The 14,747-nt window shown below is 35.6% G+C and overlaps 1 protein-coding gene across 11 annotated transcripts in view; it reads left to right on the top strand.

The window, feature by feature from the left end:
- TMCO3 (transmembrane and coiled-coil domains 3) overlaps nt 1–14,747 on the top strand; it is a 33,146-nt gene extending 18,399 nt beyond the window's left edge. Inside the window, exons 10-13 of one of the 11 annotated variants that reach the window (XR_005259582.1) lie at nt 4,299–4,471; nt 10,817–10,896; nt 11,395–11,544; nt 13,232–14,747. Coding sequence is in view for 4 of the 11 variants with exons in the window: in XM_038159832.1 (XP_038015760.1) it covers nt 4,321–4,471; nt 10,817–10,896; nt 11,395–11,544; nt 13,232–13,345 (495 nt within the window). In the remaining 7 variants the exon portion in view is untranslated. The other 10 variants (XM_038159832.1, XR_005259575.1, XR_005259577.1 and 7 more) reach the window with 10 other exon arrangements.

The raw sequence follows: 14,747 nt of genomic DNA, 5'->3' as shown, positions 1-14,747 counted from the left end.
GCATTCTGTGTTACTTTGCAGGACACATTCTTTCCAATACATGAAGAAGAGAGTAGGAATGATATGGTGTGCCTGCCCCATGCATATAGTTACTTATTACATTCTTCAGTGTTGGCTGGGTTTCTGGGGTCCAGCTAAGCTTATTCAGTATTTGGATTAATGTATAACACCAGAACATGTAATGCTCATTATATATAAAGTTGATTTTTTTTGCTTGGTTTCTGTGTTTGAAAAAATCTCAGATGATTAATTAAACAAGAATTGCCATTTCCCTGCTGATAAGGGCAAATTCTGTATGGGAGGAAAGAGGGGAGGTGAAACAGAAGAGGTTCCTGTACTGCAGTATGAGTAAGCAATTTTCATATAAGGATTATCATGTCAGTTGAGGAGCTTTGAGTATGGTTGTGACTTTTGAGCATTTCTGAGCTTGAGTCACTTAGATAACACTGCAACTTGTTATACCTGTACATATTTTAATAACATTTGGAGCTTAATATACCCTTTCTGTTCCCAGTATTCTCAGAAATAATTGAACTTACCCTCCCTTTCTTTTATCCTTCAGCTAGTTAGGCAGATCAGGGTTGGGAGGTGGGGATTGTGTCAAGTGCCAATCCTGTAGTAGTATAGATGACACTGAGACCAAGTTGTGCATCTTTGAATCATGTACCTTGTCTTCAGTAAGGAAGGTTCAGTAGATCATTATTGTTCTTTCAGCAACTCCTTTTCAAGCTTTGTTATGCAGATAGTGGTTTGATTGTTTGTTTGTTTGTTTGAATTGATGAACTGTTCTCCTGAATTGCAACACAAGGAACAAATCTGACTTAGGGTTTTAAACATGACCATTCAGGATCAATGGCCAAACTGGCAGTTGTAAGTTAAGGTATTTACCAGGATGAGCTGAAGAATATGTCAGCCTAAGCATTCAGTGGTGTAGTGTAGCTTTTTCATGTTCCATATGTACAGAAACATTACAAGGAAAATTGTTTTAAACACTGTCCTGATAATGAAGTGCTGTATTGGAAACCTGTGGAACAACAGTAGTCAGTTTTATTGTTTTTTTAAAACTGAAATTGTGGAATGTTATAAGGGGACTGGAAAACTATAAAACCTGACCTGACAAGGACAACAGTTACATTTCCATGTTTATAGGACTGTGGGGGAAAAGTGACTTCTAGTTTCACTGCCTGATGGTTGACCTGGGATGTTGGCAGCAAGTGGAGGCAAATTTTCAGTTTGCTTTATATACCAAAAAGAAAATGGAGATGTTATTGCAGTACTTTACATATGAAAATGTATGAAGTTTTTCTGCAGTGTCTTATGGATATCATTACTAGTATTGGAATATCGTTCACCCTTTGCCTGAAATACTTCTCAATGGCTTATAAACTGCTTATGAACTCTTTTCTATCAATTAAAAGAAGATTAAAGAAGAACTGTAATCTCAAATTTTAGTTAATTATTTCATAAAACACAGTTGAGATAGAGTTTTTACAAGGTTCACTTAAAATTGTTTCAATTTCCATTACAGCTTCACTTTCTTGAAATGCAATCTTAAAATTCACCTCTTTACCCTTGAGCAGATCTAAGTTACTAAAGCCTGACATTCTAATACCTTTATTTCCACCAAAGTTTTATTTAATTTTACTGGCTTACCATATTCATTAAGCTTCTGTGATGATTAAAGAGTAGTCATAAGATAGACATCATTGGAGAATATAAGCAAACCAACTGCTGAACAGACGGTTGAGATTCACCCAGAATATGTTACAGCAGTAATGTTTATTTCTTTATTTATTGATGTGGTGGAACATTTCAGCATAAAAATCCATTATTCTAGTGAAAGCAAACCAATCCTTTCTGAATTGGAGTAAAATGGGACTCCTGAATACAACTGAAAACTTAATTGTGCTGAGAAAAACACATTAATTGACAAAGTTTTTCATGTAATTTTGACTGAAAAAGCTTTCTGTAACATAAGAGTTGAGAAGAGGACAGTGCAAAGCCCAGGGATTAGTAATGGCTAAAGCCCTGTTTAGTAAAGGCTGAACATTAGAAGGGATGCAAGCAGAGAAGGAATACTAAATGCTCAATACTCTCCAGGTTTTGCTTATGTAAAAAACTCTGCTGTGAATGCCTTCCTGCCAGAAAAACAAGTCCTCTCCGGTATGTGTGTGCACATGTGCCCATACATTATATATAATAAATCCTGATGCTACAGTTTAGCTGAGGAAATGTGTCCACTTGTAGGACATACTATGGCACAACTGGCGACCAAGATGAGAATTGTAAAAGGAATTTCTGTACAAAGCTACATATAAAAGGTTGGACTTGATGATCTTAAAGGTCTTTTCCAACCTAGTTGATTCTGTAAATCTCAAATTGGAGGAGAGGAGAGAGTGTTAAGAAGATGATGTAATTTTTGGTTCTTTTCTTGCTCTCTGATATACTTTACACTTTTCTGTATGTAGAGTGTCCTGTGGATTTTGTAGAGCTGAAGTTGGGCAGTACCCAGAGACTAGACAAGAAACAGTAAAACTTGCTTATTTTTTTACCAGGCCCTCGAGCTTATAATTGACTTGCCATAAACTGAAGGAATGTAATTCAGTTTTTATGCTGTGGGAACAAATTCCCAGTTAGACATGCAGTTTGCTCCAGTTATGTCTGATGCTTTCTGAATAAACATGTTTCTTTCACACTCAAATTGCTCCTTACTTGAAGACTGATTCTCACAACAGTGCAGTATCATGCAATTCTGGTACAAGATATGCTGCATGTCTTCCTTTTTGGTAACCTAATCCTGTCCAAGGGAATGTTTAAAACACTAGCTATAAAAGTTTTGGTGTATACCTCTGTTGCTGTTGATAGCACTTAATATGGGAAGTTCATAGCTGTGTAGTAAAAATAATTCCAACTTTATTTGTATAGGCTGTATTGGATCTTAATCATCCAAAAGAGGCTGTGACTTTTAAAACAACTAATGTATGATTGAGGAAAATGTAAATGTTTCCTGTTCATAACTGTTTCCTTAATTTTATTCATCTCTTGGTTATTTTAAAGTCTTTCATGTATATATTGCCTTCTTCTCTTTTACAATTTCAAATTGTTCTGAAAAACACTGAAATTCCTTTCGTTTTAAAGTGAGAATTACATTACCTTGTTTGCTTTGCATGATCAGCAACTAATTATATTAGTTGATAAATATCACCTCAAATATCTTGGAATAAATTAGAGTGTTATCACAAATACTTATGTGATGAGCATTCAGACATTATTACTTCAGTACACAAAGGTCTTGGGCTTATTTTTAGGTGCCATCTTATGCATAGTGAGGAGACTTATTTATTGTGTCTTTTGCACTCCTCCATTTGAGGAGTGGACACCATTCAAGATACGATGAATGGTGTCCATAAATGTACTATAGTGTATTCTTGTTTAATCTAAATTAGAATAAAAATGAGTCATTGGTTTTAAATGTTCTATTAATATTAATAACATTGTCCTTTCTCAGCAAGATGACCATCTGCAGCTGCGTGATTTTGAAGTTATTATTTTAAAATATACTTTATACCATACCATACATTAGAGGTGCAGTTTGCTTTTTTTTAGTGTCCTAAGCATTGCCTTAAGCAGTTGCTTTGTGTTTTGTTCAGTCTCTTTACATGTTTCTTCTCTTCTTCTAGTACTGCATAATATTACTGCAAAAAATTTAAAAAGAAAGAAGCAGTCTGAATTCTTTCAAGTAGTCATTGTGCTTCATTTCAGCAGTTTACTTTACACATTTAAATGAATCTCTATTCAGTAAAGCACACAGGCACATTTGAATCAAATTTACAATAACAAAACATAATTTCTGCTCAGGGATTTCTGCTAGATTGAGACTATTCTCCCAAATATAAGTTTAGATTTTCATTTTTTTCCTTCTTGTTTGACAGCTGGAAAATACCTTGTTCTTACTGCTTTATTTCACAGCCTCAATCTGTTATGTAATCCTGACTCCAAAGCTGTCATAGTCTCTCTCTGACTCCTGAAATCAGATGCTGTCCATAAGGGTCACACAAAGCATTGCAATGTAGATTAAGAAATTTATTTTTGTTTTGTGGGGAAGGAGGTAACCTAAAGAGAGAAACTAGATTTGTGAGTCTTCAGTATAAATACAATACTGCAGAACATTGAAATACACACACTGATTTCTGTTTGTTGTTGAACTTGCATAAAGACATAGTAATTTCCTGCATTTGGTATAAGTTAAAGTTTTATAGTTTCACTGTGAAATGATATATAAAGTCACTCAGAAGTAGATTCTCTGTTATTCCTTAACAGATCACAGAGCTGTTGGATGTTTCAATGGAGCTGGGATGCTTCTTAGCTGGAGCTCTGATCTCTTCTCAGGGTCACATGGTTACTGAGGAGATTATGTGCTGTATTGAACCAATACGTGACTTTCTTGCCATCATTTTCTTTGCATCTATAGGTAACTTCCAAGAAATCTTACTTTAAAATATTTGATATTTATATGTAATATTAAATAATGTTAAATCTATGTTATATAAAATATATACAATATTTATAATATATAAAATCATTGCTTACAATGTGAGTGAGGGGAAAAAAATGGTGTCTGTAATGTGAGGGGAGGAAATGGATTTTATTTTGTTACAATACTGTTAATTGACCACAGCACTGGTTTGCCTTTGCTACTACTTCTAAATGTAACATTCAGTTTCAGAAGCCATTTTGATGTTGTACTTTCAAGTCTTGGTTTAGTGTCAGTTTTTCAATGTTAATTCTGAAATTGCCCTATTTAAAACATGTAACTAAATATATTAAGATAAAAGGGCCTTGGTTTGGCTGTTGATTTGTTGCGGTTTTTTGAATGTTCTTTTGTTTTTCCAGCAGCTGTAAATGTAATTTATACTAAAATTGTAGTACTATTTGAGTCAATTGATAGAGTAGATTTCAGATTTTTGTGACTTGATTTTCTATAGAAGCAGAATTTCATAATATAATTTTGTGTAGCTTGTTTCTTTAGAAATTTAGTTGGAGGATGTGATCTGCGTGTTCTCAATGCAGGGAAAAAATAATTGCAAGAAGATGTATCTCAGACACGACTTGAATGCCTACTGAAATGCAGCATGGAGATATAAGAGGGAGTAACTCATTATGATTGATATCCAAAAGGAGTTAACTCAGAATACTTACAGTAAATCAGTAACCTCCTTCTGAACTGCTGCATTCTCTAGCTGGCTGTGCATGCCCCAGTACGCTTTGTCTGAAGGAAACTGGAACACTTTACTGAGGTGCTCGGCTACAGTGGGTGAGGAGACTGGCCCTGTGAAAGCATCTGCCTCTCCCTGTGGATTGTACAGGAGGTGCAGGTCCCTATGCTGGAGACATTGCAGTGTCTAAGAGGGGGTTTGGATGTGGCCTGGTGCACCAATCCAACTTCCTTCAACCCATGCTTACCCAGAAAGTCCTAGGATTTGGGCTTGGATTTTTTCAACACCACCCTTAGTTTTTCTTCTGCTGTTATTTTAAGTTTTTAATTTTTTTTTTTTATGTCCACATATTTATTCAGATAACAGTAAAGCCCCATCAGCAGCATAATTTTAATGTTTTTCCTTATATACCTGTTTGATAGTCATTGTTTCATAACACTAACTAAAACTGGTGGCTGTCAAAACAAAAATGAAATAGCTATGCTTGCCAGTCTTAATTTTATTTTCATTTTTTTTAATCCAGCCCATGATAATAGCTTCTGGTGATGAGTCAGATTACTTAGTAATAAATATGTTTATTTTAATGTCTTATTTTTTAATAATGGAAGGAAAGTGATGAGCTCTGATGAAACGTGGGCCCGTAAATCTGACAAGTTTGCATGAGCAATTGCTAAATGCTTACAGATGTAAGTTGTTTATGTGTTTCAGTAAAGATGGTGATGGAACGGATAGTGTTATCAGGAATACAAAGCATGACAAGTGATTATAAACTCAAAGTTAATTTTACAAGGGACTGAACAAAAATACTGTCCTACACTCTTGTGGCTGCATAAATTAAGACTAGAGATAGGACTTTACTAGAGTAAAACAAAATAGCAAGACCTCAGTTGGCATGCTAGCAGCACTCCATACAGCCTATATTGTACTCTAAGGAAATTATTTTAGTCATTCTGCTACAGAATTTTTAAAAAATCTCTTGACAAATTTTGCCATTATAATTGCAAGAAGGTGAGGAAAGAAAATTGTGTAACAAATTGGTGTGATTTTGCAGAAAATGGGTACTATTCCTGCCTCAGAAGAAAATTAGCTAAAAAAAATGAGAAGAACTATGCTATAGGCATCTGACAAAATGTGATAAGGCTTGCTTGTTTAAAAAAAACCAACCAAACAACAACATAAACCCCTCCAAAACTGACAAAAAAGAAGACCCAAAACCCTAAAAACCTGCCACCCTCAAACAAAATCCCCTTCCTCCCCAAATAAAAATTAGCCACTGCTCCCCATTTTACTTTCAGTTAGTTTTAAATTTTGTGCTTAACAGGAAATTCTGTGGCAAGGAGGTAGGTTTAAAAGGAGTGATGTTGCAAAGAAAACCTGAGTAGAGCAAAAAGTATTCCTTAATTTTTCTTCTCACTAGATTTCTTTTTAAAGACTTCTTGCTTGCTCTCTACTTACATATGTACACATGCAAATTATATGTATATATAAATATATATAGCTTTACTGTGTGAAATTATGTAAAAGCCACAGGGAAAGATTCTTCCCCCCTGCCTAAAGAGGAGTTTGTTTGTTACTATATGCAGCAAGCACGATATAGAGGGCAGAAACACTTGAGCTCCTGAGGAACACCACTGCAGTAGTATCATTTCTGGTCCCTTTAGAATAAAGGCACAAATGGAAAAAATTATCTTAATTGAAAAGTGACTGTAAGTATGTCATTTGGAAAAGTTCATTTCTGTTTTGCTTGTCTTAAATGCCTGCTTTTCTGTTCTTACTACAGAAATCCTTCTGGTGCCTTAAAGCTGAGCTGAATATTACTTGTTCATGTAATATCTGTAGCAGTGGACCTGCCCTTAGCTTGACCTGTGCAATAGGGCTGCTTTCAAATTTGCGCTTGGGTGCATTTGTGGGACTAATGCACCTTTGCAGTTAGGCATTAACAGCTGCACTTTGAGTTACTCTCTATCTGTACATTCATTTAGGCCTCTGGGTGTTCTTCAAGGTTCCTGGCACTCTGTGCCACCTGCTGAGGTTGGAGAGTTTCTGTTAGTCTCTGTCCTTACTGGTAGTTTTGAGAGAACATCGTGACCAATTCCTTAGAGCCACATTTTGGGCACTTTCCTTCTCATTTCTGTTTTTGTACGTAGTGCACAGATCTTTACCCATAAATAATTTGATTTTGTTCTGATTACTTTTTGGAAAGATGGAAGGCATCTCTCATAGACTGTTTGACTGTTTTAAAAAAGCTCCATTTCTTTTTTAGTCTACATGTGGAGTATAGAGTTTGAAACTGGGCATCAAGACCCTCTCTGCCACTGGTGAGGTAACAGATTACTTCCACTGACTGACAAGTTGTGTGTTCTCAATGTGCTGTACAGATGTACCCACCTGCCAGCTTCCACGTTTCCCTTCCAGGTAACTCCTGTGGTCACTGTTGGACCTTGAATGCAAGAGCTGAAAACCCTTTAACAGCTCAGTCTTTTTCTTCAGAAGATGGGTGATGCTGACACTGCCTGCACCACCACTGTCCAGAGCAAACATGCACACAAGGATTGTCCAGTGAGCCTCTTTACCACTTCCATTGAATCTGAGAAAATCAAAGGAAGATCCCAACTGGAATTTGTTAGGTGGCATGCATCGCCTTCTCCTTATCCATCCAGCTCTACTGCTTTGTTTTTCTGCATGGAGCACAATGAAACTTGGAGGTTTCATGCTCTCAGAACTGACAGTAGAGTCAAGAATACTTTCCCCTTTGGAGAATGATTAAGAAGATTGGCCTTCCCCTCTGCTGCTTAATGATCTAGCCAGGGCTGTAGTATTGACTGCATTTGCAGACTACGATCTTAGGACTCTTAGTAGACACAGCATCTCAATGCATAGCTAACCTGATTTTTCTGAGTGATGTCCTGTCTTGAGGATATGTCAGAATTAATTCTACTGGCTCCATTTTGACCCTCAGAGTTCTGATTTTTGTACTCTTGTTTGCCATCAAGGATCTCCAAGATTGCTTTTTTGGTGTTGGATCTTACCAGGATGTGGTCAAGACGTCTGGATCTTCACATGCCGTTTAGGAGCTATCCATCAGATTCGTAGAATCTGCGTAATTGAGGAAAGAGGGAGTTTACTTGTTAAGAAAAAAGTACTTTTTAAAAGATTGTGCAAAGTCTTGCCTGTAATTGTCCACAGAATACATACCAGCTTCTGTGAGTGAACTGTGCTTTTTGGCTTGGCAGTGATACACCCCAAGGCCTCTGTTCCAGCTCTTTGTGAACACTGCTTGGAGCTGAAGGTCTGGTAGCTTGTGGCCAATTCTGTAAAAGTGTACCTAAGTGTTATCCTAGCTGTTGACTGCTGGCCAATATGATGTGCTGATGACACTGCTGAAGTTTTTGAGTTATTTTAAGTGTTTCTTCCATGTTAGAGTATGATTTCAGAATTACTGCTGAGCTTAGTCAAAGTCTGATCAAAACCATTGCAATAACTGGCCGTATTCATGCAGCTTCTGCCTATGAAATTAATCCTTCTGATGGTGTTTGTGTTGTCAGGAAGGCGCCATGTGCTTGTTTAGGAGTCTGATAGCACTTCTGGCCTTATCCTGGGTTTTCATCTAGGAATGGGGCAAAGGTCTCTACTGACCATAAAAATACCTTATGATGGGATTTATTTCCTTCAAAAAAATGGCTGGTTTCTGACATGTTGATTTGTCTGCTCAGAATAGCGTATGTGACAGTTTAGGCTTGTTTTCACCTTGCAGACACTGTTCCCCAAAGAATTGGTATAGAAATCTGCTGTAGTTTGTGCTTCAGCTCTTTGGAATATGGCAATAATCTCCACACTGGGCAGCTGTTCAAATGGACTTCAGACTGCCTGTGTGCTCCAGAACTGAACACATACTAGTGATGAGAGCACTAGGCTTTATTTATAGCCTCTCTTGGAAACCTTCAGTTCTAGATCTGGCAGAATTGTCCCTCTTATCAAACATGCCATTGCTATGGGCTGTATTTCTCTAATTGCTTTTCATGTATTTTCTGAGGTCGGCCTAAAGGTGAAGGAGCACTGTGCACGTGATTTTGCAGTGAAGCTACTTGCTTCTTCCACATGCATCTGTGCATATATGTGGATTTCTTTTTTTGGTGTGGTTTTCCTCTCTTATTCTGTTGTCTCTCCTCTTACTTTGATAGTCTTTTGCATTTGCGCTTCAGTCATTGGAAGGAAATTAAGAAATAAAACAGGGTGTGTGCGTGCTGACTGGGTGGCACTTGTGTAAAGATCTCTGATGTAATTGAAGAAGGTTCCCATTGGAAATTGAATGTGCATACAGACAAAACCCTGTGAAGTTACTGTAAGTCTGGAAGAGATGACAACTCTTGGTTCTCTGCAGCTCATCTGGATCTGCAGCACTACAGGGAGGGAAAATTAGTAGAACCTTGTCCCACATTAAAATAAAAAGTTACTCAGAGCATTGATTTACATGCCTTACGCTTTAGAAAGCTAAATTCTTGTCCTTCATCAGAAATAACTGGGTTGGAGACATGCCAACTATTATGAATATGTCAGGAACATCGTCATTATTTTGATTTCACTTTTTAGAAGCTTTCATGAAAAAGGAATGAGCTTCCAAAGATACGCAGTTACGTTTTCCTGCAGAAGTTCTGCATACTTGAGGGGATAAAAATGGACTTAGTTGTAAGATTATTCCTCGTTGACTCTAGGACTTCTCCAACAAATAGTTCTTTTTCTTATGTTTAATATTTGCAGGATTTAGTTTTATGTTTCTGAGTTCTTCGTGGTTCTTGTTACCTTTCTTTGTATAATTACCAAGTTAAAATGACCAAATATTGCAAAAAACCCAAAGACAATCCACTCCAACAAAAGAAACCCCATCAACATCATAGCAATAGGTTTTTCTATAATTCCTTAATTGTTAGACCGTGCTCAAGGGTTTATGGCCTTACCTGATTCCAGTCTAAGTGACTTTTCAAGTTCAGGTGACCTTCAGAGTTTGGAAGTCAAGGTCATAGAACGAAAACACTTTGGATTTCTGTTGTAGCTATAGTCTGTGCACACACTGAGTATCATGTTCCTCCCACTGTGATAGTCCATTACCATACCATAAAAAAAAAGTTAAATCACCAGCAAAATATTAGAATGACTGTGCATAACAATGGAATTATTTTCTTGCAGGGTTTTTATGGCTTTCATTAGATGTGTGTTTCAGTTCAGATTTTGTGTTGTTGACTGGTGTGGAAGACAGAAAGCTTTAGAAATTAAAGTGCTTGTGCATCAGTCATATGCAACTGTATTCATTTGGAAATATTGCCTGTGCAAACCTCCTTTAAAGTAAAAAAAGGGCTGGATATCACAGGAAATGCTTTTGTGATCAAGTAGATACTTAGGGCTTTAGTGATCAAGTGGTTGGTAGGTGAGTTAAGGCTTTTTGTTTGATTTGTTTTGAGAATACAATTAAATATAATTAAATATATTATTAACCCAGAAATATATTATTATTATAATTGCAATTAAATATATTATTAACCCAGAAAATTACCATAGTAAGATATTGGCCTCAAACTGTGCAATATTTTTTTCTTTCCTTCCAGGACTTCATGTATTTCCCACTTTTGTAATATATGAACTCACAGTCTTGCTATTCCTTACATTGTCTGTCGTCATAATGAAGGTATTTTCTTAAACTTATTTTAAAGTATTTTAATCTTCATTAATCTAAGTAATCTTTGTGCTGCATGCCCTAAAGACAATTTATGCAAGAACTGAACATTTGATATAACAGAGAACATTACTGTAAATATGTATTTGGAGGAATCTTACTAATTAGAATACAGTTTGATACAGTATTCTTCAGGTATTTAAAAAGACAATTATTTAATGTTAAAAGTAAATTGCACATGGCAAAGCATCTCTTTCTCCAGCTTGGGACTTGTGACAGTTATCAGGTGTTTTATTATAGTAAAGAAGATGCTGCTTTTTACTGTGCCATGTACATTTGTCTCTTTTGACATTAATACAGAAGACACACTTGGAAGTCCATTATTTTATGTTATTTTCAAAATTACTCTATTTGATGCTATGTATCTTACAGAGATAGTACTATTTTATTTATTGCACTTCTTTCTTTAACAAACAAACCCCCAATAACTCAAAAAACTTGTTTATAAAGTTTGTCTTGGCAGTGCTTGTCCTTTCTTTGATTCTTCCAAAGACCAGCCAATATATCAAATGGATTGTCTCAGCAGGACTGGCACAAGTCAGTGAATTCTCTTTTGTTCTGGGAAGCAGAGCACGCAGAGCAGGGATCATATCTCGGGAGGTAAGCTGTTCTGTGGTTATTAACTTCATTTTTTGCACCTGAATAACTTACACTGTAATGCAAAATCCTAGTATTTGAAATACCAATACACTCCAATTTTGTGGCACCTCTCAACTGTTAAAAAAGTAGAATCAACCCATACAAAAGGATACTGGTATGTCCCTGACAGGGTTCTTAGTGCTGGTTCTCACTTGTTTCATATTGTACATTAGTATTTTAAATAACTTAGTTGTAAATGCTTTACCTTAACTTCTTTCACTTACAACTTAATTATGTGAACAGTGAGTTGCAGATAGCACCCACGTCATAAAGACTGAGAAGCCTTTGCTTTTAAAGTCTTGATACAGCTATTGAAAGAGGTATAGGAGTGTACAATACAGAGAGAATATAGGATTTGAAGAAGGAAATACCAGTAAATAAGAACTGGAGAGCAGATATTGTGAAAATTGCCTTAACATTTAAACAAGCAATACACTTGTGATCACTTTAACCTGTAAAGCTTGTTCATTTTAAATCCTTCACAGAAAAAAAAAACCAATGTTTTTGGTAGTCATGAAAAAAGTCCCCTGGGAAAGAAGCCCTAAACTTAGTTTTGTACTGAACCTGTGAGAATGTTACTTTTTTTTTTTTTTTTTTTTAAGATAAAATCTGATTTATGAAATTAGGTAAATTATGGCTATAGAGATATGGGAACTGACCTCACTTCCTAGTACTAGCTGCTTTGTCCTCTGTGCTTCTACTCACAAAAAATGCTCTCCTGGTGCTTCAAGGTTTTCATTTTCATTGATCAAGTGGACTGCATAGTGTTGGAACCAATTCCAAATAAAGCACGTGTGAAAAACTTACACGGTACTGTTCACTTGTAGGTAAAGGTGATTCGCTTTCATGTTCATTCCTTCATATAATTAAGAGTTACAAATATTGCATGTATGCATAGAGTTCCAAGATATCTGTATGTGATCACAGAACCAGTTTAGGGGCCCACCCACTGAGCTTGGAGGCTTTAAGGCTTTCATTTTTTTCTGCTCTGACATGATTACCTAATGTATGGGTTTGTATACCTCTGAAATTTCCTAAACTCATTCTCTTGCTTGAGACCTCAAAACTACTTCCTGCCACTGTTTCTAAGACTTATTCAAACTATGTAGTTAGGATCTTTTTTTTTTTTCAGAAGCTATACAGTATGACTTAAAGGGATTTATGTTTGCTTTTTTCTGTTGATAAGTGAACTGGCAGTGAACTTTGCCATTATTTTGTTAAATCAGAATAGTTTAGAGTTGTGGTGGTGAGGTTTTTTATTTGCTTGATTGATTGGAGGTATTTTTGGTTTGGTTTGGTATGTTTGTTTGGAGATTTTTGTTTTGGTTTTTAAATAAAGGGATAATTGGCCTTTGACTTTAACAAATACTGAATTTTCAAAATTGATCACTTCACATAAAAACAATTGTTCTTCTATAAGCTCAAAGTGATGCTTTTGCAACTGTATCTTTACACTAGGTAAACAGGTAATTAGATGATTTGAGCATGTATTGTTTGCTTTTGTAGCAATATGCAAAGTTGCTTAGGAAGACAGGTGAAGTTTCTTGAAAACATGGTCTGGAAGAGCCTAATCTCCTCAAACGTCTAGATACTTCTTTGTACTACCATGTAACCAAGAGAAGTAATGGCTTTTATTTGCCTTTTGCAGGTGTATCTTCTTATTCTGAGTGTGACTACTCTAAGCCTTTTACTTGCCCCTGCCCTGTGGAGAGCTGCAATTATGAAATGTGTTCCGAGACCTGAAAGACGCTCAAGTACTTGATCAAGATTTGCACAAATTGAAGGATATATCCTCTTGCAAGGAAAGCATCTTCATTGCTCATCGTATTTCTATGCACTCAGAAAACAAGACCTGTTGAGTAGTCAGTCCTCTTAATAAGCACTTGGTTATAAGCCTTATACTGACCTTTAAACAAAATTCAATACTAAAAAATAATTGGGTCATATGAATTGCACGCCTTCTACAAAATTTACTTTGACTGATTGGAATCTACTAGAACATTTGTTTCTGATCCAATCTGTTATTCAGAGCATAAATTATTATTTTTTAAATATAGTCATGCAAACTATGGTTTGGTTTTTTTTTTGCCTGAATGTGCCTTTTAATTTTCATCCTGTTAATGCTGGTTCATCACCAGATTTTGTTCAAAAAGGAAAAAAAGATATATATAGATATATATATATTATGGTGCCTATGGTATCTTCTTTCACTAAATGACTTAAGTAATTTTCACATTTATGATTTTAATATAGCAGTATAAAATTAACTACAAACCAAATTTCTAATGGCGAATAAAAGAGTGATCCTCTGCACAAAGAAAAGGTTTAACTGTTTAGCAATCAGTTCCAAGCAGTTAATTACATATTCCAGTTCATGCAGCCAGTACTGCATGATATTTTATTTCAAATTGCAGCATATAATGTATTTTGTTATAGTGGTATATTTTGTGTTAGCTCTTGTATTTATTTATATATTTGACTAAAAATTGACAGTAAGAAAGGGCCTAATTTATGTTTGCAGACTGACAGTTGTTACCCCTTCTTGTTGCTAACTGCTGCTACAGTAATGGTTTACAGGGGTGTTTTCTTTTAAATAAAAAATAAATGTAGTAAAACTGGGAAGTGTAATTTCAATTAGATGTGAAAAATAGTACTTCTGTAACCTTGGAGGTTGGATCTTAGTTGACACTACTCTAGATTTGAAATTATTTTAAGTAAATTAACTTGCAGAAAACTGGAAATGGCAGACTGGATGTGTATTTGCAACCCCATGACCTTTTAAGTTACGTTTACATTGAATAAATTGTTCGTCTTTTTAAAATACCATGATATTTTAGAAAACAGTGTTTTGAATGTGATCTTAAATGTGGTTTTTCTTTAAAATGTTGTATGTAGTGAGATAGGTCTTGTAAAAGCCCATTATTTAAGTGTCATAGAGAAAGCTTACTCATAGGCTATAGTCTACTCTGTGACAAAGCATTTAAGAATCATCTTGAGGTTCATCTGATAAAACCAATACTATTTAAGACACATTAACACTTCAGGTCAGTATTGCAGTGTCATCTGAAATAACATTGATACCCAAAAAATGGTTAGAAAAATGCATGTTACAAAGTTTAAATTGTCAATTAAAATGAAAATTGTCCTCCAAGTAACAACACAAA

This window comes from Motacilla alba, chromosome 1, assembly GCF_015832195.1.
Source record: "Motacilla alba alba isolate MOTALB_02 chromosome 1, Motacilla_alba_V1.0_pri, whole genome shotgun sequence".
Taxonomy (NCBI): Eukaryota; Metazoa; Chordata; class Aves; order Passeriformes; family Motacillidae; genus Motacilla; species Motacilla alba.
The sequence above is the reverse complement of the archived record's forward strand: the minus strand, read 5'-3'. Positions and strand labels throughout refer to the sequence as shown.